This window comes from Capsella rubella, unplaced genomic scaffold (assembly GCF_000375325.1).
Source record: "Capsella rubella cultivar Monte Gargano unplaced genomic scaffold, Caprub1_0 scaffold_3, whole genome shotgun sequence".
NCBI lineage: Eukaryota > Viridiplantae > Streptophyta > Magnoliopsida > Brassicales > Brassicaceae > Capsella > Capsella rubella.
In genome coordinates this window covers 8,417,113-8,442,045 of record NW_006238921.1, presented here as the reverse complement: position 1 = coordinate 8,442,045, position 24,933 = coordinate 8,417,113, and the positions used below count along the sequence as shown (strand labels likewise).

Below are 24,933 nucleotides of genomic sequence, written 5' to 3'. Positions count from 1 at the left end.
TTAACTTTTTATTTTCAAAATTTGTTGAAGCAAATTAAATTTAAATTAATAAAATAAACAGGCGGAAACGACTCTTATCTTCTTCCTCTTTTTTTATTCTCTTTTTTTTTTTTTTTTGGATCGCTTCCGTTCAATGTCGTTAGATTCTCCAGCGAAACAGAGCAATCTGAAACTATCTTAGCTCCGCCATAGCTCAGATTCTTTTGATCTATCTAATTATGGATGTTTTCATGGATTTATTCAAGAAACCTTCTGTTACAGAGACATTCGTCGACGTTTTGCTATGTGCAGTTCCGATTTGGGTCGCTGTTACGATCGGTCTTTTGATTGGTTGGTCTTGGCGTCCACGGTGGACTGGATTGGTTTTTCTAGGGTTCCGTTCTAAGCTTCGGTTTCTATGGACTGCTCCTCCTGGATTTGGTGCTCGTCGTCTTTGGCTTGCTTTCACCGCTCTCTCTGTTTTTTCCGTTTGCCGTACTCTTTGGTCAAGGCTCGGTACGAGTTCAAAGAAATCTTCGGTTATTAATGGTTCAGCTCCGATGTCTAAACCGGTCGATGAAGAAGAAGAGGAAGAAGCATTTTCACGGTTGGTTTAACGGAAGAAAGTAATATGTTTGGGTTTGTTCTTGTTGAGTTAGTGATGTTAGCTTTGGATATTTTGCAGAGCTAGTGATAAGGTTATTGTGACAGAGAAGGATCTAAAGCATTTGTTGCATCTGCTTGAAGCTGGAAATGCTAATTTGGAGTGGCAATCTATGATGGATAAGTCTACTCCTAATATGAGTTACCAAGCTTGGCGTCATGAGCCTGAGGTAATCTTAGTTTTAAAGACTCTTGCTACTATGTTTCTCTTTTGTGATATGTAGAGAGTAATATAGACAGTTTTGGTAAGATTTTATGAAGGGAGGCGCTACACATTTTGATTATTAGTTCCATATTCTTAGATCTTTTCTGCTTTAAGATTACAAATAGATTCATAATCTAGCTGCATTGGTTCCTTAGAAAAAGTTATGAATTTTTGAGGAGAAGGATATTGCTCTTTGGTCACTACTCTATATGGCTTAGGTACAATTTGGGTATATGTTTGGGCAAGTTGCTACATTTATGTCTCTGATGGATTAAGCTTATAACACATTTTACCTGGAACTTGTTTTTGGAATAGCACTTGGTAAAAGATTCTATTACATCAAATGATTTAGTTCCTGAAAGGTTTTGTTGTTTGTCAGACATGTCCTGTTGTTTACCGTAGTCGAACTGTGTTTGAGGATGCGACACCGGAAATTGTTAGGGATTTCTTCTGGGATGATGAGTTTCGACCTAAATGGGATCCTATGCTTGCTTACTTCAAAACTCTGGAGGAAGATTCTCAAACAGGAACTACCATTGTTCGTTGGATCAAAAAGGTATTTTGTGCTTTTCTTTTTTCTTGATAATGTTAGTTCCTCTTTCTTACTGGTTTCTTTTGTCTGCAGTTCCCTTTTTTCTGTAGTGACCGGGAATACATCATTGGCAGGAGAATATGGGAATCTGGGAAAAAATATTATGCTGTGACAAAGGTATGATCTTGGATTTGCTTCCTCATGGATTCAAAATATCACTAGTAGTTTGGAATATCAGAACGTTCGTCTGATAGTAATATACTGTTTTGGTATTAAATGTTTGTAGGGGGTACCTTATCAAGCTCTACCAAAGCGTGTTAAGCCGAGGCGAGTCGAGCTTTATTTCTCAAGTTGGGTTATCAAAGCAGGTATGTCCACTTCGACAGCTTGCTAATTTCCTTTACCAGATTGTATCATGTCTGAATCTAAGTGATATACACAAAAATGCAGTTGAATCCAGAAAAGGGGATGGACAATTATCAGCTTGTGAAGTCTCTCTTGTCCATTACGAAGATATGGGAATCCCAAAAGATGTAGCAAAGTTAGGAGTCCGTCATGGCATGTGGGGAGCCGTAAAGAAGCTAAACTCCGGCTTAAGGGCATACCAAACTGCTCGAAAACCAGGGACTTCTCTCTCACGGAGTGCACAAATGGCAAGTATCACCACAAAACTGAGCATGGATTTGGTGGAAACATCTGGAGCAGAGGAAGAAGAGAGAGGAAGAGCAATGGAGAATGAGAGAAAACAAAAGGATCAGTTCGGTGTAGATTGGAAATGGATCGTTGTAGGAGGAGTGGCTTTGGCTTGTGGGCTTCATTCTAGTGCTATAGGCAAGGCTTTAATGGTTGGAGCTGGACAGAGACTTGCTCGTAGGTGAGATTCATAATCTTATATGTTTCCCTGGAAAATTCTTGGACCAACACAGAAAGACAGATTCGCAATATATATTATATATATGGATTGTTATCTTGTGACTACTACATTGAAAAGAGCATAGTGGTCTTGGAGGCGAACCATGCAGAGTAGTTTTGAACTAAGGGATGAAGTTTGGTCGAATATTTCTTGTAATACAGTTTAAGACTCTGGAGCTTATTGGACTGTTTTATTAAAAGATACAATCTACCTGTCAATTTTATTTCTATGGAGGTGTTAACATCGGGAAAAAATCATTTAAAGATCTATTTTACAATTTTACTAATCATAATGCCACAGGTCCTAAAGCTTAAAGCTAAAGTTGCAGTGCCCATTCAATTGTTCTTACGCTTATCCTCGTTTAGCTCTGATGCTGCAGAGGAACTTTGTTGCTCGATACATCTTCTGATTTTGTATGGCGATCCTCTGCGTAAAGTACAGAATCATCATCAAATCCGGATTCTGATTCAATTGAACTCGAATCTTCATCATCTGTTACAGATAGTTCCCCTTCTGCTACAATCTCACCTTCTTCACCATCTTCTCCTTCTGCATATGTCTCTGGAAATGAATCGTCATCCTCATCTTCTTCTTCCTGCAGAATAGCACCAGGCCATGTGAGACCTTAAACATAGATTCTGTGGTGACTGAAAACCATGAAAAAAGAACAGAGTAATTCGAGGTTCTTACGTCTGTCTCCTCATCACTAGAGGCATAAACCATATTAAGCTTGTTGTATAATTCTTCATCACCCTTGTCTGTTACTTTCCCCATTTGATCCTGATAGAATGATTGCAAGCTCTCAAGTTAGTCTACATTCTTTCGTTAATCAGTGAATGCATGATACAGTATAATTAGACAAAAGCCAATGTAAAATGAGTTAGATCCATTACAATTTCAGCTCTCAGCTGCTCTGCTTTCGCCTGCATCGTAGAAATGTGCTTCAGAAGACCCTGTTGAATGCAAACGGAATACAGATCAGCTACTGAGTTCCAAATAAGAAAGCAAATGATGATTTTATATCAATAAACCTCGCGTCTTTGGAGCTCGATGGAACGCGCTAAAGCCTTCCTCTTTGTCAAAAGATTTTTCGGCCTCAACATGGTAGGACGCTTATAGTCTTTTCCTCTGTACACGATTATGGCATATCCTTTGGTAACCTTGTCAATAGAAACCAGGATACCACCACTCTCGGCTTCCAGGGCTAATGCCACTTTCCTTACACCGTCAAAAGTTTTAGCTTTCACAATAATTTTGACCAACTCTCTGTATTTCCAGTGCAAGTGCATGTTCTCCACCGTACCGTCAAACACTCCTCGCCTACCTGAAGCAAAATTTTCAGGTTTCTTTTACGAGTCAGAGCACATATAGAACACACTCGACTGCACTCATCTGTTATTGATAATTTACCTAGAAGTAAGAAAGCTTTCATTTTCAAGCCAAGCTTGCGGAACATAAATCTCTCTTCATCAGTTATGCTTTCTGGGTCGTCTCTCTGCTCCACAGGCTTAAGACACGCTTCCACCTTAGCCAAGCCACGTTCAGCTTTCAACAGCTTTCTCTCAGCCTAAAGCAGAAGAACCGATCTCATTAATTTGAAGAACAACTCACGGACACATGATATGTCAATCTAAGTTAAAGGTAGGAGAAAAGAAACAAGAGGCAAGTCCAGAACTCACAAAAGCAAGTTTCCTTTCCAGCTTCATGACAAGATTTTCATGCCTCAATATCTCAACCTCTTGTTTCACTTCGTCTGTATGATCATCATCGTCCAGATTCTTTCCCCACTTACCAGTCGCATCAAGAGTTTCACCAAGAGTACCAGCAGAAACAAGTTTTTTGGCGGGTTCAATACATGGGACAATCAGAGCTGATGAACCTCTCAAACGTGCCTGTTCTTCTTCGTCTTGCAAAGTCCTTGCAAACCTTTCCTGCTCCACCAATGCGTCAGCTACTTCTCGTGACAAAAAATTCTTACCTCTGTAGAAAACCAAGTAGTCTTTATTCCTAGAGAGTAGTATACCTCCTGTCAGTTTCTGCAGTTACTTACCAAAAACATGATATCAAATATACATCTCCAAATGCAGATAAAAGAAAAAGAGAGCATAAATGCATACACAGGAAAAAACAGAAAATGCTTGAAGACTAAAAGTTGAGAAAATAGTATAGATATTCTATAATCTTTATATGACTGGGTCAATTCAATTATTTTCAGCTCTCTTGCTCATTTTTCCAGAAAGTGAGGATAATAGAATTTTCTCTCCAATCAGCAATTCAACATTAACCAGCCAAGAGTCCTTATTACCTTGAGATCTTCAGCCATTCTCTCACTGGTAGTTGATTGAACGCCACGTTTAATAGCAATCTTTGCAAGCATACTCTTTTCCCATAGCCTGATCATTGCTGTAGCCAATCCTTGGAGCTGCCTACTTCGACCTGGAAATCAAAAGAAACTCTATTTTTCAAAATCTCTTCCAGACTCCCAAAGAAATAAATATATATATAGAAATAGAAATCTCATACCTAAAGCAAAATGTGGAGGAATAGATCTAGCAAGTCTTCTCAAAGCTGTTGCCTCCTTTGGCCCCAGAGATGATTTTACTCCATAAGGAAGTATCCTGAAAGGTGGTTCATAACCAGGAATGGCGCCTGGAAGCAAATCAGCATCTACTGGTAATGGATTATCTCCCGGCCAGTCCATGAACCTAGGACCAAGACCATCTAACAGTTCATCAATTTCATCTTCATATTCTACTTCTGGTCGAGATGTCTGGTCTTTCTTTTCCGCATTAGTTGGCTCCTGCTCCAGTTGAGGAAGATGAACTTTCTCATCACTATTATCCACCATAATTGAAGTTTCAGGTAAGGTAGTAGGTGGCGTCTCCTCTCGTCTTTGCTTGTTCCATTTTCCTGAGGGAAGCTCATAACTGACACCTCTGTACAAAGAGATGGAAGTCCCAGACCTCCAAATCACTAAACCACCAGTTTTTTTCTGCCATAGAGAGGAAAAGAGAAGTACATTTTAACAAGATAAAGGAAAAGACATTGAAAAAATCTGACAAATTTTTTTGTTTATGCTTTCATAAAGAACATTGGACTTAAATCGTATGTTCATGATATTTGCAGACGAAAGACAAGCCTTATGCAACCAAATCCAGTGATTGGGGCGTCATAAAAAGCAAACCTCTAATATCTCATGCATCTTTCTCATGTTAAGCGCACTTGCTCCTTCAATCTTCAATCTCACAATCTCTGCGCTTTTCCACTTCTCCTTAATTGCATCCACTGCCACCTGAGTCACACCTGCACCCCGAATCCTCATCTTGCTCGCTGTTCGAAATGTCAAATTCCTCAACCTCCTTAGCTCTGATTCCGGAAGAGTCATTTCCGCCAACGAGTATCTATTCTCCTTCTTTGCAGTCCACTCTGCTTCTAACTCCTTCTTCTCCTTTGCGCTTATCTTCTCCCAAGGAAATCCAACTTCTCCATCGCCTCCAAACATATTATCTCTACCAAGTAACGATTCCTCAGTAAATCCGCCTCTAGTATTCGGTAAAACCCCTTCTTCAACAAAGAATACATCCTCCACCGATCCTTTCTCAACCCTTCTCTCTTGTTCAATCCCCTGATTCTTCTGACCCTCCTTATCATTTTCCATATATCCATACTTTTTCAATTTCTCCACAATCTTCTCCATTGTACTACCATCACCATCTCTACTACTATCACCACCACTCACAAGCCCTGACCCAGAAAATCTCCCTTCTTTTCGATAATTCACAACTACCTTAGGAGGTTTAGGTTGATTACGTTTCTGAACCCTGTTCCAGTTCTCCAACCACTCACCATTACCACCATCCCTACTAAAGCTAAATCTCCTCGATGAAATCTGATCATTTCTCGAACTAAAGGCGACACCTTTACAAGACCCTAGTGAAATTGATGAACTGTACCTTAAGAAACGGAAGCAGAAGGAGCTTTGAAACGAGTAGACAAACTTCTTCGTGACCGTAGTTGGGCAAAAATGGAGACTTGGTTTCATCGCCATCGATGGGTTTATCTATTCACAGAGAAATGTTTTTGTAATCCAATCCATAAAAGAAAAAAAATCGAAATTTGCAATAAAAATTTCAGCTTTAGCCGCCACGAAGCTCTGGCTCTGTGTTTTATCCATGGCGGGCAAAAGAAGAGTGGAGAGATAGATAACTAGTAGAGCCTTGTTTGGATACAGATCTTTCTTTAACCTAAACAAAACCAAACAAAGAACCAATCCAGCGCATCTTTATCACATTTAACTTAAATGAGCTAAAATGAGCCAATTTTTAAATGGTACAAAACGGTACCGTTTTTAAAAATCCCCAAAAGTCACAAGAAGAGCAATTAAATAAAGAGTTTCCCATAGGTCTCAGCAATTTAAATAAAGAAAGATCCTAAACTTAGCAAGTCTTTTTGAAAAAGGAACCTATTCATGCTTTCTTGCACAGCAAGAAATAAGCTTAAAAAGAAGAAGAAAAGTTTGATGTTCTGAGAAGAATTATCCAGACTGAGAAGAATTATCCAGACCCAGACCCAGACCCGGAGGCAGAGGCAGAGCCTGAGCCTGAGCCTGAGCCGGAGGCAGAGCCAGAGCCGGAGCCGGAGGCAGAGCCTGAGCCAGATTTGTAACTGTAGTGGAGAGGCATGAGGTAATCAACAGCGGAGTCTCCAACCATCACTGGACCTTCAGGAACTGGAGTTATTTGAATGAACCAATTTAACAAGTAACATAGTGTCTGTGAAGAACACACTGGCTCATCCCCTAGCCATATCTCCACCTGCAAAAGGAGGTCAACATATTTAAGAGTTAAAAGACGAGTGAGAGAGATAGAGAGAGTGAGTGACCAAAAAAAGATAGAGACAAGATTAGTTACCTCGTCTTCGGTTTGGAAACCGACCTTTTTCATTAGAAACTTCTTGACTTGTGACACAGTCACGTTTCCATCTCTGTGAATATAAAAACAAACCAAAGAATCAAATACCACACATTCTACAAAAAAACACGAATTGAGATTACAGTTTGAAAACTTAGTTCTTACTTTGCTTCCACGTAGCGAATTTTTTCGTCTCGCTTTAGCATTTCTTGAACTTTGTTATCAAGAACTAGCATTTCACTGTTTCTGTAAAACGAACAAATCGAGTCTTAATTAAGCGCTTCAAAATATATATCATAGGTTAAAGATATGAAAAGAAGATAGGAAAAAAAAAGCTTTACCTAATCCTTAAAGGCACTAGTTTAAACCAAACTCCATTATTATTAGGTCCTTCAACAACTTCCCCTATCGTTTCCACGGAAACCAAAGCTTCTGGTGTAGAACTAGCTGCTGGAGTAGCCGCCCTCCCGTCTTTTCGGGGTCTCAAAGCATAACTATTATTTGGCACCATCCCCTTGTTATCACCCCTCCTATTCCTACTTGGCCTGGAGCTGCTAGCACATTCTTGTTTCCCTTTACCATTGTTCTTTAGTTTCTGACCAGAGACCTCCTCTGTACCCCTATCAGAGCTGATAAGGATAGTGTTCTCATTCACTTGGACTGGGACTTCATTTGCTTCTCTATTCACAACACAGTTGTTTTGAATACTGTCAAGACCATTTGAAGCCACCCCTGGTTCAACAATCATAGGAGTACTGTTGATGTCTAGTGGCGCTGCAACACCATTCGAAGTTAGCGCTGGTTCAATAGCCACAGGAGTATTAATGTTGATTTCTAGTGGCGCCACAGTATCACACAAGGACTTACAAAGATCAGATAAACCTTGAATCGTTCCACTATCATGAGATCTTGATGATTCAGCTTCGTCCTGTATATGAATCAATTCGTCCAGTAAACATTAGTTGCAAGTACAGAGACTTAAACAAAGATAAAGTATACACAGATTATACTGACCAGTTCTTCATCTGGTTCTTTGTTGAGATCAAACAGATAAACCTTCTTAACAGTAGTCTCCTTAGGAGGAGGCTGTTCTGATTCTTTACCAGTATCATTCTTCTTAAGAGCTATAGTTTTCTTGTAACGTTTCTTAATGGCGCGGTAAGGCCTGGCACTGGCAGCCGGAAGAGCTAGCACAACCGTAGTGGGCACCAATGGAGCAGCAGATGAGGATGGTACTCCAGATGAAGAGTCCATGAGTGAAGTTAAAGGCGTTTCTTTCATTTCGCAAGATTCCGAAGAGGCTGCAACAGTTTCAGGTCCTGCCTTTACGCCTTTTTTCTTTGATGGGAAGAGTTTTTCTTTCATAGCATTCTTGTGGTGATCCACCCTGCACTCACATAGATTGTTCTAAACATTTAAACACACAAATGCAAATTCTAAGAAGTAAGAGCATAAGTCAAGACACATCTTAAAACTATGTGAATGGAGAGAATATGAAAAAGAGACTATACCGAAGTTTCTCGTCAGGGTAAGATCCAAGATGAGTATCACAGACTGGACAAGCTGGCAGATTCTGTGCTGTGAAGTTGGAATGTATGCACTTCCAGCAAACTGTTCCCACAAATTTTATAAGTTCCAATTCATATATATATGAACAACGTCTTAGTTAAAGCATCACAGATGTTGGACCAAAACAGATGACTAGATACATAAACAAGCTACACAAAATATATATGAATGTACCAATTAATCAACACTCAAGCCAAATAAAGCTAATGAATGGAGACAAAACATCTTCAAATCACAAAGACATAAACTGAAACTGAACCATCAACTTATAAAACAGTCCTCACCTAAGCTATGAAACAGGTCTATACATGTTCAACACACAACTCTATAACGAAGTCAATTCACACCTGGAACAAACCAAACACTATTCTCACCAAAAGATGAACATAAAAATGGGTTTCAAAGTTTCAGAACCAATCTGAGAACAGTTCTAACCTACAAATGACAAAACCAGACGATATAACCCATAAAATCACACAAAAAAAAGAGAACAAAATTTGAAGAGACATCATCATCACTTACAGGTGTGAAGGCACTCGTTGATGGTAGTTGCAACTTCGAAAAGGTTATGGCAGAGAGGACATGTTAAGCATTTAGCAACCTCCGTCTTCTTCAGTCGTTGTACTGAAGGCATATTCTTCTTCTCGAATCCAAACACTTCACAAAATCTCCGATGAGATCTATATATATAGATTAAGCTGTATCCTTCACGTATGAAGCAACATGGTGCATGCTCTGAGAAGCAAACCCAATAAGAAAAAACAAAACTTTACAGCTGAAATCGGAGAATTGTTGGATTTTTTTTTGTGTGTCTGTCTCTCAGAGGAAAAGATTTGTGTAAGAAGAGAGGTTTTGAGTTTTATATTAGTCAAGATGGGTTTGTTTAGTAAGTAAATGTAAATAGAGAGGTCAAAGTGAAAAAAATGTTAATCTTAAGTGGCTCAAAAATGAAAATATATTATAGTTCTTTTGCCAATGATTATTTGAGTGATAGTATACTTTAAAATCTTATTGTAACGTTTTTTTAAGTATAGAGCTAAAAATTTGTTCTTTAGAATTAAATATTTTATATTTATTTTTCAAGCTCTCTATTTTTTCTTTTTGTTCACATATATCCTAATATTTTAGCTTTAGTAATTTGTAAAGAAAATTATGTATTTTTTTTTCAGTCAACAATTAAGTATTTACCTAATGAAAATTTGGATTTTTTACCACTTTTATGAACACTAAATTAATGCGCGTATCTGTAAATTTTTTAACTTTTTGTATATTCTGGTTCAATACAGAGAAATATATCCGCATGTATATTACGTGTCAACAATTTCGAATCTTTCTAAAAAGTTTTATCTATATATATTTAATATTTTTTGACCACACTAATCTTCTATATTATGCTAGATAAGATCGCCAGATCATATTTATTTATCTTTTAAGCTTTCTATTTATCTTTTTTTTTCTTTTATTACTAACTTGTAAGGAAATGAAAAATTTTACGTGGCCATTTCGTATTCACCAAATGAAGATTTAGGTTTTTACCACTTTTACTATATTGAATTATAAATTGCATATCTCTCACCTAAAATCTCTAAATTTTGTAATTTTCTATGTATATATAGAGAAAAATATATGCATGCAATTCTACATGTCAACGTGTCAGTTTTTCTAATATATATATGTAATATTTATAGAAAGCACTAATCTTGTGTCTTATATATGCTAGGTAATATTGTTAAATAATACCTTTTAAAAAAATTATGTTAAGTATAACAACAATCACATATATTATTTGACTAATTAGAGAGAAGGTTCACCAATTTTTTGTGTGGTATGAGACCATGTTTATTATGTTGTTCGTTTGGCAATCGCAGGAGGCTTGCGATTACGACTGAAAGTTGTTCATCATAATTATATTATTTGACTATTATGTTGTTCGTTTGGCAATCGCAGGAGGCTTGCGATTACGACTGAAAGTTGTTCATCATAATTATATTATTTGACTATTCATGAGTAAATTTTATATGCCATGTAATAGTATATATGCCAGGTAATATTATTTGACTATTCATCTACATATCTGTAATTTTTTTTTAACTTTTTGTCTATTCTGGTTCAATAGAGAGAAATATATCCGCATGTATATTACGTGTCAAAAGTTTCGAATCTTTCTAAAAACATTTATCTATATATATTTAATATTTGTTGACCACACTAATCTTCTATATTATGCTAGATAAAATCGCCAGATTATATTTATTTATCTTTTAAGCTCTCTATTTTTCTTTTTTTTTTCTTTTCTTACTAACCTGTAAACCTGTAAGGAAATTGAATCTTTTACGTGGCAATTTTGTATTCACCAAATGAAGATTTAGATTTTTACCACTTTTACTAAATTGAATTATGAATTGCATATCTCTGACCTAAAATCTCTAAATTTTGTAATTTTCTATGTATATATAGAGAAAAATATATGCATGCAATTCTACATGTCAGACTTGTCAGTTTTTCTAATATATATATGTAATATTTATAGACCGCACTAATCTTGTGTTTTATATATGCCAGGTAATATTGTTAAATAATACCTTTAAAAAAATTATGCTAAGTATAACATCAATCACATATATTATTTGACTAATTAGAGAGAAGGTTCACCAATTTTTGTGTGGTATGAGACCATGTTTATGATGATGTTCGTTTGGTAATCGCAAGAGGATTGCGACTGAAAGTTGTTCATCATAATTATATTATTTGACTAATCATGTGTTCTGCAACTAGCTGCTGCAATCAATCGCTGCGATTGCGACTGAAATTTTTGATCGCAGGAAAAAAACATCAATGCTGCTATTTTAAATGCGATTAGTCGCACAATTACGAAACAAACAACATCTCGAAATTTATAATTGCAGTCACAATCGCGGCCGCCTGGGATTGTGAAATGAATATGGTCTATGATACTTAACAATATTTTTAGAGGTTTTGGTTTGGGTCACTGTATGATTAGAGTTGAACTTTATAACTATATTTGAACAAATTTATAGCTCTATATATATATATGTATATATAAACTCATGATAATTCGAGTGATGCATTAGGTCTAGTTTATACTCAAAAGCTTACTGAAAAGTTCTTGCTAATTTTTTTTCATTTTTTGTATTTTTATTTTTCAAGCTCTTTAATTTGTAGTATTTTTGACATTACTATTTCTAATGTATGTTTTTGTTTAACATTTTGGGAAAAAATATACACATAAAAAAAAGTGTCAAATTCGAACCTTTATACAAATTAATGTACATTGAATTTCATCTCGCATCACATCAAATTTGTGTATTATGCTAAGATATACCATTAGATTAATTTTTGTTTTAATGATGTTATTTGTGTGTGAACCTTTAGAAAGAATGTTCATAAATGCTGTCGTAACAATAATAATTTTTACACAAATAAATCTTTTAAGCTAGTTTAGTGTTTTCAAATGTGTGTTGCAAGTACAATGGAAGCAATAGTGCAGAGTCAGTGAAAACCCTCGAGTGTCCCTGTAGGATCCAAGACATGTTCCTAAAAGCTTTTGCTCCACGAGACCTATTCAATGCTTTGTGGGAAGTGTGTGGAACCTTGCTCTGCTTCTCTTTGTGTTTGCTCAATTCCTCTTCCTCTTCTTCTTGGTCTCTCTGCTTTTGGGTACCTCAGTTTGGTTGATTTGCACTAAACTTGGAACATAAGAGCTTGAACACAAAAAAGAGCTACAATGTGCTTCAACTTGTCCAATATCCACTTTTTAAAAGTAACTATCTTCTCCAATGATGTAAGCTTTTCTGTTGTATGGAGATGCGTCCCTGTCGCCGTCTAAAGCAAAAACCACAGCGAGTTTCTTCTCTTCGTCAATGAAGAAACTGTCGAACTCTCCATCAAAATCTAGTCTTTCAGGACCAGCGAGTGGCTCAATATCAACTTTCAAGAAAGGGATCCACGACACTGCATTGGTCTCTATCTTACTAGTAACCCATATCTCTATTATTCTACTTGTAGTACCATCCTCTACGTATATCGCAGCTAGTTTCTCTTCTTTAACACAAGATACAAAATCAGAAACTTCAAGCTCACACGGTAGATCAAGAAACTTTCCAAATTTTCTTCTGTAAAATCAAAACAGATTAAGAAATCAGTAGCTTCATCATCGGAGTCTGAATCTTCATCATCATCATCATCTTCATCTTCTATTATTTCTCTAGTGCAAAAATAAGTATTTCCATTTACAGATACACCCCACGGTGCCTGACAATGACAGATTATATCCCAGCTGGCAATAAAAGTTAAACTCCTCCATGAATTAGTCTTAAAATCGTATATATCGCAGTAGCCCTGGTTATCTATATCAAAGCTCAATATTTTGTGGTTTTTGTTTTTGTCATATCCAAGAACAAACATGGTTCTTATTGTTGTGGTTGTAGTGGTCTTGATCCATCTGGTTTGTCCTAAATATGGGTTCCAAACCACGAGCGTTGACATATCCCTGTTGACACATAACAATAAGCCGGCGCAGTAAAAGACTTTAGATATCTCCACTTGATACATTAATATACTAACCAAGTCTTCACCATCTACGTTCAGGATTCTATGGAGATCGAACCTCATTGAACAAAGCCTATGGTTCATCATCATGAACCCCATAAATTGCTGCTTTGATTCTCCTGTACATAGAATCTGATCTTTTGATAAAGCGTTCCATCCTTTGCAAGTACATCTCAATGCTCCAAGACAAGTTTTCGGAAGCCTAGACAATATCTCCACTACCAAATCCTGCGAAAGATCGCTCATGCACGTCATCTTCCTCAAATAATAAAACTAGGGTTTCTAACTTTCACCCTTGCCTATTCGTATATATATACTTCCCAGATGTGTTTTTATATATAAATATGTGAGTCTATCTAATTAAGCCTCGCAAAATGTCAAAATAGACAAAAAGAAACTGGAAAAAATCCTAAAAGGGAAAAGCATTATTTTCGGTAATGTTTCTCAAATTCTGAACTAACCGAGTATCCGAATTAATCGACCCGACCCGAAGTAGCAGACATTGTATATTGTTTTGTTTTCTTGAAAGAGCCTTCATGGGAACTGCGAAGTATAATATAAACGAACCTCTGAAAGATGTCAAACTAGGCCTGTCCATAAAACGGGCTCATGAGGCTTTTGTACAAGTTTGGATTTTTATTTGGTTTGCAATTATTTGCAATTTTTATCGAATTTTGGATTACAAATTTAGTAATTTACAATGGCCCCTCTACAGTCTCTTAAGATATTACAAGAACTGTGGTCGGACGAAATAAAAACATCTAAAATACATTACGAGTAAAAAAAGAAACTTTGCTGTGGAGACATGCATGCAAAGTAAAGAGTCCCAAATCATCATAATTTAAAATTTCCATTATTTCTTTTTAAAAATAAATATTTCGAATTTGTAGGCATACTATTGTTTGTGTAATTCGGATCCTTTTCTTTCTATATTATATATTTGCATGTAGCATTATTTTGGGAATTTATCAATAAGACAGTACATTTCTTAATTAAATTTATTAGATTTGACCTAGAATTTGCAAACGCATGCATGCATGGCCCTAGTAGCTTTAGCATTTTTTTCTTCACTTGGTTAAATTTTTAAGAAATTAAATTTTATCGTTGCATCGGATCCAAGAAAGAAAAAAAAGTTTGGGTATTCCAATCATCAAAAATCATGAATTCTGTATTTAGTGATCCCATGTCACTCATTACTTTCTTTATAATTGAATATAGCTAGAATTAAAAATAGAGTTATGTGATCGAGCTTGGTACTACACTAACTACCAATAAAACTTACCCATAAACTCTACTTAGTCTACTTCATTTGTAATATGTCTGAGTTTTCAATGAACCAATACAATATATTGCTGTAAGCTTAGAATCCAAAAAAAAAATTATGGTAGGAGTAATATAGCTACTATATACATAAAAAGAATTACTATAATACATTGTCAAATATAATTGGTGTATTAGTACTTAATTAGGACCCATGAGATGGCGCATTGCTTTAGTTTTATTTGGTTCAAAGTCATTATCATATTGCACGTTTGACCTTGGTTTGGCTATTTTTTCGAATAAAAGGATCATTATGCGAGTATAATTAAATTTTGAATATGACACAAACATTGAGACAAATTTATAAAAATAGGATGAAAATTTCTTCTCGTGATCGGGAAAATAGGGTACAAATTACAATAACATAATGGCCATATGAATTAAAAGACCCATGAACATGCACATGCTCTTGTTCCCTAGCTCCTCTCATGGGTCCTGAATTTAATAAATTCCTCCCACAAAATTAGAGCGCAAAAGAGGTCAAATTATACTATTTGGAAAGCATCATCAACGACTTACATAATTTGTACTAGTAATCTATTATATGTAAGACTGTAAGTAATCATTTATCAACCAATAAGAACGATTAATATAATTCGTAAGTCGTAACAAAATGTAAAGTATGTTCAAGACTTATTCGAATATTAACATTGTTAAACTATAAGTTTTATATGTTCGTTTCTGTGTGTATGCTAAAGAAAATTATGATAAATATCTTAATCACTTCTTCTTCTTCTTCTTCTTCTTAATTGCAAAATGAATTATATTGATTGAATTAGGAAAACAACATATTTTTGGAGCGGTGACTTAAATAAAACTTTGTAATGCCGCCACACATATAATCATCAGTTAGTTTAAAATATGACAGATTACGGACCACATGTCCGAAAATATTAGGATCAATTTATGACGAAATGACTACAAACCAACTTTGATTTCTTCATATTTTTTCGTGAGTGGTAGGATATGTTCATTGATTAAAAGACTTGGTGTAAAGGGAAATTTCTTAAAACCAACAAAAAATTGCTCGTGTTAAACAAAATTTTATCAATATATACTATGAGTATGTGACTTGTTAATTCAATCTTGAATCTTGTATATATACTAGGCTTGAAAGGTCAATTTGGACGTGTACATATCCCCGATTACATTCCCCAAAACCCATAAAGTCATTAGAAACTTACGTCTACCAGTAGTTAAGGAAGATTGGAATTGCAGTGTGAGGGTTTGGATCCCTGAGTCCTCGGCTACTAGATTACCCCCCATCACTTGGTAGTAGTGTAGTGGAAATGGTCTTGGTTTGAAAGATATTACTCAAATAACACGATATGGATTCAATACATAATTATCTTTAATAATTTGTCCATCGTATAAGAAGTTGGCCATATAAGTTTCCACCATTAAATTTTGGAGGATATGTTATATAGTGGTGTATATGATGTAATTTTTGACAAAATAAATGTTGTTTTCTAAAACAATTATACATAAAAAAACAATCACCAATGAATTCACATCCAAATTTCATTTCAAACTTGCCACAATATTATGATGACTCATAACATATCTAGCATATTGAAAATCAAGTTTGAAGTACTTATATGTTCATCATTTATAGTGCCCATAGCTACAAAGAGTTAGGAAAATTACAAAGAAAAGCAAGTCGTTAATTTATTTATGTTAAAAGCTAAGATGTTATATTATTGGTACATAGGACTAGTATAAAAGAAACATAACAACCAACTAATTATTCATTTGCGAAGAAAAAACTATAATAACCCACACAAGAAACGACAAGAAGCATAGTAGGGATCAAAACACATGACCATGTACATACACATAATTTATATATATATGCATATACATCAAGTTGTGATTGATCATCAAACCGACAGACACATGTTGGGCAATAAATATGACACAAACACAGAGATTTTGAAGTTTCCTCTCTTTTGGTCACATTACAAATTTGTCCACATCTTTCTTACTGGTAGTAAAATAATACTATTTCCCTATATACCCATCAAGTATTTAATATTACAACACACATATATAGGAGATAACCACATAAAATCATCTTATAACAAAAAAAAACATATAAAATCAAGAACCCGTCATATTGTTGATCATTGATAGTTCTTTTTTTTTTTTCTTCCTTTTTAATTGACTTTAAGATCTGTTCTTGCAGTACTTCTCCATTGCTCTCGGAGCTATATAACAAAACCAAGATAATAGAATTATAATTTATCTCTAAAAAAAAAAGAGAAATGGTAAAAAAGAATTAAAGAGTTAGGGGTCTATATATATGTACGTACCAAGTCCAATGGCTTCAGATCCCTTCATAATGCGCAAACGTTTGCAAGACTCGACAAACATTCTGAAAAAAATAGATATTCAAGTTTTACGGTTAGAACATTAGTATAGGAGTCGTTAACATTTAAAGTTTATTCTATAAGGTTTCTTTGAGGCAATAATGTTGATGGTGTGCCAGCTATGAATGAGCTCTAAACTTATTGATACTATTGTATATATATAATTTTGAAAGATCCTCTTGTCTCTTGCCAACCAATGCATGGTTGTACGTATTTATCAAAACATGGATGTTCAATATCTTTGGCTGTGTCTCTACCAATTCAGGAAACATGGTTAATGCATGAGTTGGTTAATTTCTAAGTTAAATTAAAGAATATGATATTTGACTCACTCCCATGGGACATCGCCGACGAGCATCCAGTCACCATCTTTGTCCTCGTAGCTTGGGACATACTCAGAACTATTCAGGAGGTTCATGAGCTTGCTCTCGTTCATGAAATCTATCATTCCTTGTGCTCCATAGTTTCCTTGATAATTATTAAAGACATTCAAAGATCATATAAATTTATGTGCTTATCTCATTATGTGTATATATACTATAAATATCATATTGTAAATATGTATAGTTTTCCCAATAAATTTTGATATGAAAATTCTAACACGTACCCATAGTGAAGGAGCTGAACATTTTGGCCAAGGCATCAGAGAGATCCTGGTAGCTTTTGTACATCTTGAGGTCAACCTTCCTCAGATATGGAGCACCATCCATGGACACCTTCACCAAGCCGGCTCCAGCCTTCTCGCTGCTGGCCTCTTCCGTGCCGCTGGTCTTCTGCTGAGTCATTATGTTCTTCCTGTAGTTCCTCACAGGTGGCCATCCCACCACTTGTGCTCTATACATACAACAACATTATTTGTAAATGTGTAAATCAACAAAATGTAATTATTAGTTACCATTATGGACCATATTGGTTTGATTATAACATGTATATATTATTTCATGTTTGCTTGTACGCTTGTATATAATTGGTGTTTAAGCATCAACCACACTTTAAAATTATTATTATAATATTTATTTCTTGGTAGAGTATATTATTAGAATACAAACTAATCAAAGTTGTACATAGTTTATAACAAAATTAAAAGATTATTCATATGGGAAGTAAGTATATATGTAATATTTAACATTCAAGAATTTTTATTTTATTCGTACATGTTTATGTTTATCCCTCACAATATTTGTATTTTGTAATCTTGGAGGACATAAAACTATAAATTTTATATAGATCAAAATAGTGGTGAAAATTGTAGATACGTAGTCCAAGAACATATAAATATATACAGATGTTATTTATATATGCATAGCTTACTTGGCAGGAGGCTTGGCAGGATCTTTGATGAGATTCTTCTCCTTGGGAGATGCAGCAACGTTGTTGAGATCAACGGAACCTTCTTTGTTAGATTGAAGATTGAGCATGAGATCAACTGTCTCAGAGAAGCCTCTCTTGCTTCCCACAGCCGATTTGGCAGGACTCTCAACGGCTTGATCAGCTCCACCGGGGAGGCCAAGACATAGCTCCGTCGCCTTGAGGTTCATAAGTTGTCCGATCATGTTAACTTGTAATAGATTTAGAAATATTTGTTTCTCTCTCTGAAGAGGTAAGAGGGGAAGAAGAAAGGAGAGGGGAGAGGCAATAATAATATAAGGGGAGAGAGCGAGAGAGGATGGTGTGGTGGGGTGTATGTATTCGTGTAGTTGCATGTGCATGTCCTCTGCTCTTTTTTTTCCTTCATATGTGGGGTTTAAGACACGTGGGCTTTGATTAGATATTACTTAATCACTTATTCTCTTTTTAAGTTAAGATAATTTTGTTTAGTTAATCTTCCAGGCTAGAAAGATTTTGATTGGTGACCATGGCCAAATTATGTTTTAAACTATACGAGGAGTGTCACATATTGATCATGATCTTCTACTATATATTTGTAATGTTAGTGATGTTTTTGTGTCACTGTCGAGATTCAAATCTGGATAATGTAAATATGGCTCATATAAGACTTACCAATTTGAAGAGATGAGGAAAATTTCTTATAGATAGATACATATTTGTCACATTATACCCATTTTTTTTATAAAATGACTTAGTTCTTTCATCCAGAACTTTTCGTAATTAAATAGCGCATTAGATCAACAATATTGTTTTGTATAAGTGTGTTCAGCATTTTTACTTTTAAATATATACGAAACTACAAAATTATAGTATGTTTTTATAATCTCTCGTACGGTTCTGAATTGAAAGATACATTAAAGTTCACTGTGAGCTCATCATCTGTTCCGGAGTTTAAGGATTTATATTAATAATGATGATGTATACTTTTAGTATATAAGTGAAGTCATGTAGTTTACTACATTTTTAATGGTTGGGGTTAGTTAATGTAGGTTTAGAATATAACTGAAAATTCAACTAATTAGTAAAATAACTAAAAATTTTAAATTTTTATTTGAAAAAGGTACCCAAAATATCTACCGGAGTGACATAATTTTTTGTTCTTTTATATAGAAAATAAGCAAAAGCACTTAACAACTTTTTGGTAACTCCTTTTTTATATTAAAATCTAGAAATTATACACCGAAATCCAGAGTTATTCCCAAAAATTATGTAAAATTGAGTATTCAAGATGTCAAAAAGTACAATACCAGTTTATGATTTTGCAGTGGAAGAATTCGAACTCTGATCTTGTAATTCATAATGATTTTTTTTTTCATTATAGGTTACTTAAGTGCTTTAAGAATTTGTACTATCATACCATCATTACGAACTAAACATTTGTTAAAAAACCATCAATAATGACAGCTTCAATCTTTTCTTTTAAAAATCATCCTATTCTTCCTAAATATATCAGAGTATATCTAAAGCTAACTAGAGCTAGCTTGAGCACATATAACTAGGTACATTAGATCGTATGAAACGAATTCGGATTGTTTGTAAAAGAAGAAAAGAATAAGTTCTCTCAACATGTCTATTTATATATATGAATGTATTAATTAGTGACTAGTTAGATTTGTTAATAGCCTATTTGTTACACATTGTCTCCTCTATTATAGTCAACTGTTCATCGCATGTAAAGCTAGTGGAATTGGGCGGTGAAGTTCTGTTAATCAAATTGGTCAACATTATAATTTAGTTTGTGTCATGTACTGTAGTATTATTAATTTAATTTTCTATGGTCTCCCGTTTTTTTTTCTGTACCATCTTGGTTATTAAATGTGTCTTAAATTTTAGAATAATAAACTAAAATAATAATAGTACTACTCATAATAAAAAAAGCGTAGACATTTGTGGTCTAGGTTCATGTTCTAAGTGAGGACAGTCACTGAGTGAAGAGTGACGTTCAAGGTCCATTGCATCATGGCTGACGGGAAATGAGGAAAGTTCTTGAGAGCTTTTCGATACGATTCTAAAAATGTAAATATTTCATTCAAAACGAAAACATTTGAAAGATTATAAATCTATATTGCAAGTTATGTATAGTATTCATCGTAAAAGCTAATTATGTTTATAGTAATATGGATTGCAAATGCAATATATGCATTTTCCGTAATTATATAAAAAAAAACATAATCAACAAGTTAAAGTAATTTTTATATAGTCTATGATTTTTTACCTTATCAAAATGTCTTTTGAGGAATTATGCAAAAAAAAAAAAACGATTTTTCTTGATAACATTTGGAATTTTATTAACAACCATGAAATTAGACGAAACATCTTTTCGTGAATAGTTGTAATTCACCAAAGAAACTTTTTTTTGTTTTTTTTTTTTTTTTACAAAGAAACAGTATCGTTCGTATTTATGTAATCATATGAGAAATGAAGCCCACACCACTGAATCTTTATCATGTTCAACCGGAAAAGATTGACATGTGTTTTGCTAACCATTAGTGATTAGAGTGTTATTGAGTTCTTTGTAATCAAGTGTTTTGATTCGAAATCTAAACTACTTAACCAAAAAATACAAAACCATATCAATATCAAAGTGGCCAACCGAACATGGCACCAAAACACTCTTAATTATTATTGCACCACCAAAACTTTTTATATATATTCTTTACGTAAAATTTTGTTGGTTTCTTTCAAATATTCCATATTTGGAATTACCATTGATTCCCATTTATAATCACTCAAACAAAGCAAAAAAAAAATATTACACACACTACACTAAATTTGACTTTTTGCTAACTTGACCATAACTCATAGCATATTGTACTACTTAAGCCAAAACAAATCTACAATATTATTAATATATTATAAATTTCATATCTAGTATTTAGCTACTTGAATTAAAAAATTACAGAAGAGAATTACAGAGTTTGTTCATTTATATAAATGTCAGCATGAAACCCGACTTAGGGAACTAGTAAACCTGTATACTTCAGAATTTGTTTGACCATATAAAAAGGAATATATATGTACATCAGTACATGCATGTCCTGGAAAAAAAAAACAGTTTTAATTATAGAAATATCCCACAATTTCGAAGTCAACATTTTGTAAAATATTAGAGTTGCAATAATACTATACGAGTTACCGTAAATAATAATTTTTATTTTTTTGACCATCTAATCTACTCTGGAGTGAACATATTCCTGAATTTCCGTGAAACAGATAATACTCATGAAATTATTATAAATTATTCATAAATATTCCCAAATTAAATTAGATATACACAATTTAAGAAAAATTGTTCCCAAAAGACTTCCAATCATGTAAAAGCCACATGAAAAAAGTAATACCTTAATTCCACAGAAAACATGGATTAGTGAAAATAAATTATTTGCATGTTTGTTTATAAATTGTGTTTGAGTTTGTTTATAAGAGACTATTTCGTCTAATTGTTTTATTTAGCTAATCATTAGATACCAAAAGAATAGAAAACACTTGCAACACGAATTGGAGTCGTTCACAGTTAATAAAATAATATGAAATGGCACATGGATTAGAGTTAGACAGGTAACAATTAACATCTTTTAAAATTGAATCATGCCCATGGTTTTGCGGTAATTGACTGGATTTATAAAAGTCTAGACATGGATAAACATCCAACAGTATTATACTGTACTTGGCTAAATTTATGTTCAAATTCCTAATATAATTTTAAAAAGATTTTAATTTTTTATACTCTTTTTGTTTTTCTTTTCTTAACGTTGATATTAAATTGAAAATTAAGGTTTTTAATCTCTCTGTTTTTTAATAAATATTTTCTTAAGCACACTGATTAGAAAGCCACTATTTAATTCTTAATTGGGGGTCAAATTATTAAAATCATTTACCCAATAAAAAATATCGAAAATAAAAATTATGATTTTTTTTTTGGCTAAGCTAAAGTTATGTATAGATATCCCTACTACTTTCTATTATGTTATATTTATACTGTTGTATGTGAAAATATGATATTCTGTTATAAGGATTTGAAAAATTAAATCAATGGAATAAATTTTTCAAATTACAATTCCTTTTGTTCATAAAAAATATAAATAAATAATTTTTTTTTTGATAAAAAATAAATATATATACCTTTCAAAATTAAGAATTGTTTTTGCATAATTAATTTTGGGTATCCGCCCAATAATTAGTATGCGCAACTTCTTACAACGGTCATGTGGTGGATTATTTAGCTGGAGTTCCAACATTTCTATTATACTTGTGAAGCATAGAGTACTTACTGATACTCAATTTCTAAATTTTGAACTAGTACCATACGAATTGTACGAAAAAAAATCGAAGGTTCATCATAATGATGTCTATAATGAAAGAAGTAAATATAACATATTCATTCAAAAATATAAAAAATCTATTAAGTTTAGGTGTTTAAAAATTAAGTATATACTATTTCTCTCAAATATTTCTAACAAACTGATCCAATACTTTGAGAACAACATGAATATAGATATGAGAACAATAACTTTTATTTGATTCAAATACATGATATCCCACACATGTGGTAAAGTTGTGGTAAAGTTATCCGCATATCAGACTTCTACATAAGTCAAATGTTCAATAGATTTTGAATACTAACTTTTTATTACATACTATCAAAACTAAATTCCGTACTTTAAATAGTTCATAAATCTCTGGAATACGTGAGCACATAAACAAAATTAAATCGTCTAAACAAATGCCAAAAAACTGCAAAACAAAATATAAAAAATGCAATATTGATAATAATTTATTTCCATATATTTGCTGTAAACTAATGTTGATGAAAGAAAATATCTAAATACACATTCAAAGTACCCAGTCTTTAAGCATACCCTACAATCTGGTAAACGGTTGTTTTGTTCAGTTTCTTATATTCTAGCGTGTACGGAAAATGGTTTTATGTGAGTACGAATATCAGTATTACATTTCTATATACTTAAAAATATGAAAATTACCAAATATCATCATAATATAAGCCTAGGTTTTGAAATGGTAATCCTCATACACGAATATTTCTAAGTTAAATCTCGCTTATAACATACATATGTAACACTCGTACAGTTCATTAACATATAAATCGTGGTCAAATGCACAAACCTAGTCGAAATATTTGAAATTCGCAACTACTGAATATATAGACACACTTCAACACTTGGACTTGAAAAGTCTTTTAATCCCTTTAGGAATCCTTTGATCTCTAAGGAAATGAGAGTGAGTGATCAAGAAGGAGAGACAAGTCACATCTAAAGAAACATACCAAACCCCATCAAATCAGGCTCTTGTCTTTGCCTTGTCAACATCCTTCACACCCATTAACCATTTCTTTCTACCACTCCACCATCCCAATCCTCAAATTTTTTTTCTTCTTCTTATCTCTTTATTTATATAAAAATGTTCATCATCTAAGAACTAATACGTAAGATTAGTTCAGTTAGTTGTAACACCTCTTAATTATATCTAAATACACCCAATACCTACCTTAGATTCTTAAGAGTTGTATGATGCAAATGGTCGTTATCTTGTTATACAGTGATCATGTCGATATAATATTTGGTTTCTTTATAGTGAATCGCCTTGATCTTTTGTCAAAAGACTTTTGACTTAAAAATTATGGAAGTTCGACTGTATGGATTCTTGTCATCGAGTGCACAAACAGAATTTTCAATTTTCGAGATCTTTACGTATTTATATGATCCATGTCATATGAAATGCCAACTTGATCGTAGAGATGTTCTGAATCTCATGAACAAAACGGTTAAACATATACAGACTAAAACTTACCTAAATAATATATAAAACAATGGATTCTTGAGAGTGAAGATAAATACGAATGCATGTTAGTGTGAATACGCATTGACATAGTCAAGGGTTATATGGTTTAGATCTGATTTTGACATCTTTTTATCTTTCTTTCTGATATCTTAAAAGAGCAGAAACTGTCTCCCTTTATTAAGTCATCCAAGTATAGTACAATGTTTAACTATTTTTTATAAAGGTATAAATGAAAAAAGACAAATTATATTTTAAATCTCATTCGTTATTCTCATATATATATTGTCAACTAAATATATCTTGATTTATATATTCAAATTTGTATTAATAATTATATCCAAATGATAATATTATTTTATTGTAATGTGGAGAGTGAAGCTACTGTTAATGTAATAATTGTAATAGAATTCCTAATGTCGGTAGGCAGTGACAATTTGTAATGCAGACAATAGTAAGTAACAGTAAAAGCACAATTATCCAAAAATATAGAAGTGATCTAATCCTCATTGATCTAGATATGCTTTTACAATGATGCAATGTTGCAAATATCCTTGTGGATCTAATCCTCATTGTGCTAGAAACATACTTGACCCAAGTATTTTTCAGTATTATAATTTGGTTTAAAACTCGACATACCACAAAACACACCCTAAATTTTCATTCGTAGCTCTATTTAATCTATCATTGACTGACACCTTAGGACCCTCTAAAAGATA

At 33.6% G+C, this 24,933-nt stretch overlaps 5 protein-coding genes across 6 annotated transcripts; 1 reads left to right on the top strand and 4 right to left on the bottom strand.

The window, feature by feature from the left end:
- Positions 1-110: 110 nt before the first annotated feature.
- Positions 111-2,517, top strand: LOC17892216. Its single transcript, XM_006297666.2, has 6 exons — positions 111-586; positions 665-812; positions 1,227-1,403; positions 1,473-1,556; positions 1,666-1,747; positions 1,830-2,517. The coding sequence occupies exons 1-6, from the start codon at positions 219-221 to the stop codon at positions 2,255-2,257; spliced, it is 1,287 nt and encodes a 428-aa protein (XP_006297728.1). The 5' UTR covers positions 111-218; the 3' UTR covers positions 2,258-2,517.
- A 12-nt stretch (positions 2,518-2,529) lies between these two features.
- Positions 2,530-6,837, bottom strand: LOC17892399 (CRM-domain containing factor CFM3A, chloroplastic/mitochondrial). The gene is made up of 9 exons (XM_006299946.2): positions 5,477-6,837; positions 4,816-5,284; positions 4,598-4,728; positions 3,972-4,328; positions 3,703-3,859; positions 3,324-3,616; positions 3,186-3,245; positions 2,983-3,072; positions 2,530-2,887 (listed from the first exon to the last, which is right to left on the bottom strand). Exons 1-9 carry the CDS (start codon positions 6,338-6,340, stop codon positions 2,654-2,656), a joined length of 2,655 nt encoding a protein of 884 aa, XP_006300008.1. The 5' UTR covers positions 6,341-6,837; the 3' UTR covers positions 2,530-2,653.
- Positions 6,838-6,841: 4 nt separating this feature from the next.
- Positions 6,842-9,580, bottom strand: LOC17893861 (probable E3 ubiquitin protein ligase DRIPH). Of its 2 annotated transcripts, XM_023785410.1 has the most exons (8): positions 9,294-9,580; positions 8,714-8,813; positions 8,217-8,589; positions 8,070-8,130; positions 7,544-7,976; positions 7,368-7,448; positions 7,203-7,275; positions 6,842-7,106 (listed from the first exon to the last, which is right to left on the bottom strand). In XM_023785410.1, exons 1-8 carry the CDS (start codon positions 9,403-9,405, stop codon positions 6,846-6,848), a joined length of 1,494 nt encoding a protein of 497 aa, XP_023641178.1. In that variant the 5' UTR covers positions 9,406-9,580; the 3' UTR covers positions 6,842-6,845. The 2 variants fall into 2 exon arrangements, with proteins under 2 accessions (XP_023641178.1, XP_023641177.1); XM_023785409.1 differs by having other exon boundaries at positions 7,544-8,130.
- A 2,828-nt stretch (positions 9,581-12,408) lies between these two features.
- On the bottom strand, positions 12,409-13,595 carry LOC17893642 (F-box protein At3g19880). Its single transcript, XM_023785592.1, is given in 2 exon segments — positions 12,409-12,899; positions 12,902-13,595. Coding segments are annotated over 2 exon segments (1,185 nt in total).
- A 2,870-nt stretch (positions 13,596-16,465) lies between these two features.
- On the bottom strand, positions 16,466-18,665 carry LOC17893912 (auxin-responsive protein IAA7). The gene is made up of 5 exons (XM_006298189.2): positions 18,341-18,665; positions 17,637-17,863; positions 17,362-17,497; positions 16,973-17,034; positions 16,466-16,867 (listed from the first exon to the last, which is right to left on the bottom strand). Exons 1-5 carry the CDS (start codon positions 18,580-18,582, stop codon positions 16,827-16,829), a joined length of 708 nt encoding a protein of 235 aa, XP_006298251.2. The 5' UTR covers positions 18,583-18,665; the 3' UTR covers positions 16,466-16,826.
- Between the last annotated feature and the right edge of the window lie 6,268 nt (positions 18,666-24,933).

Excerpts from the sequence above, each read along its gene's own strand:
- LOC17893912 (XM_006298189.2), bottom strand. The coding sequence starts at position 18,582 with ATGATCGGACAACTTATGAACCTCAAGGCGACGGAGCTATGTCTTGGC. Across the intron at positions 17,498-17,636 it reads GTTCAGCTCCTTCACTATGG|GAAACTATGGAGCACAAGGA; the intron begins GTACGTGTTAGA and ends ATAATTATCAAG. Across the intron at positions 16,868-16,972 it reads ATCTGAAGCCATTGGACTTG|CTCCGAGAGCAATGGAGAAG; the intron begins GTACGTACATAT and ends TTTGTTATATAG.
- LOC17893861 (XM_023785409.1), bottom strand. The coding sequence starts at position 9,405 with ATGCCTTCAGTACAACGACTGAAGAAGACGGAGGTTGCTAAATGCTTA. Across the intron at positions 8,590-8,713 it reads TACCCTGACGAGAAACTTCG|GGTGGATCACCACAAGAATG; the intron begins GTATAGTCTCTT and ends ATGTGAGTGCAG. Across the intron at positions 8,131-8,216 it reads AAGAACCAGATGAAGAACTG|GACGAAGCTGAATCATCAAG; the intron begins GTCAGTATAATC and ends ATTCATATACAG.
- LOC17892399 (XM_006299946.2), bottom strand. The coding sequence starts at position 6,340 with ATGGCGATGAAACCAAGTCTCCATTTTTGCCCAACTACGGTCACGAAG. Across the intron at positions 4,729-4,815 it reads TCCTCCACATTTTGCTTTAG|GTCGAAGTAGGCAGCTCCAA; the intron begins GTATGAGATTTC and ends TTTGATTTCCAG. Across the intron at positions 3,617-3,702 it reads GAAAGCTTTCTTACTTCTAG|GTAGGCGAGGAGTGTTTGAC; the intron begins GTAAATTATCAA and ends ATTTTGCTTCAG.
- LOC17892216 (XM_006297666.2), top strand. The coding sequence starts at position 219 with ATGGATGTTTTCATGGATTTATTCAAGAAACCTTCTGTTACAGAGACA. Across the intron at positions 813-1,226 it reads CTTGGCGTCATGAGCCTGAG|ACATGTCCTGTTGTTTACCG; the intron begins GTAATCTTAGTT and ends GTTGTTTGTCAG. Across the intron at positions 1,748-1,829 it reads AAGTTGGGTTATCAAAGCAG|TTGAATCCAGAAAAGGGGAT; the intron begins GTATGTCCACTT and ends ACAAAAATGCAG.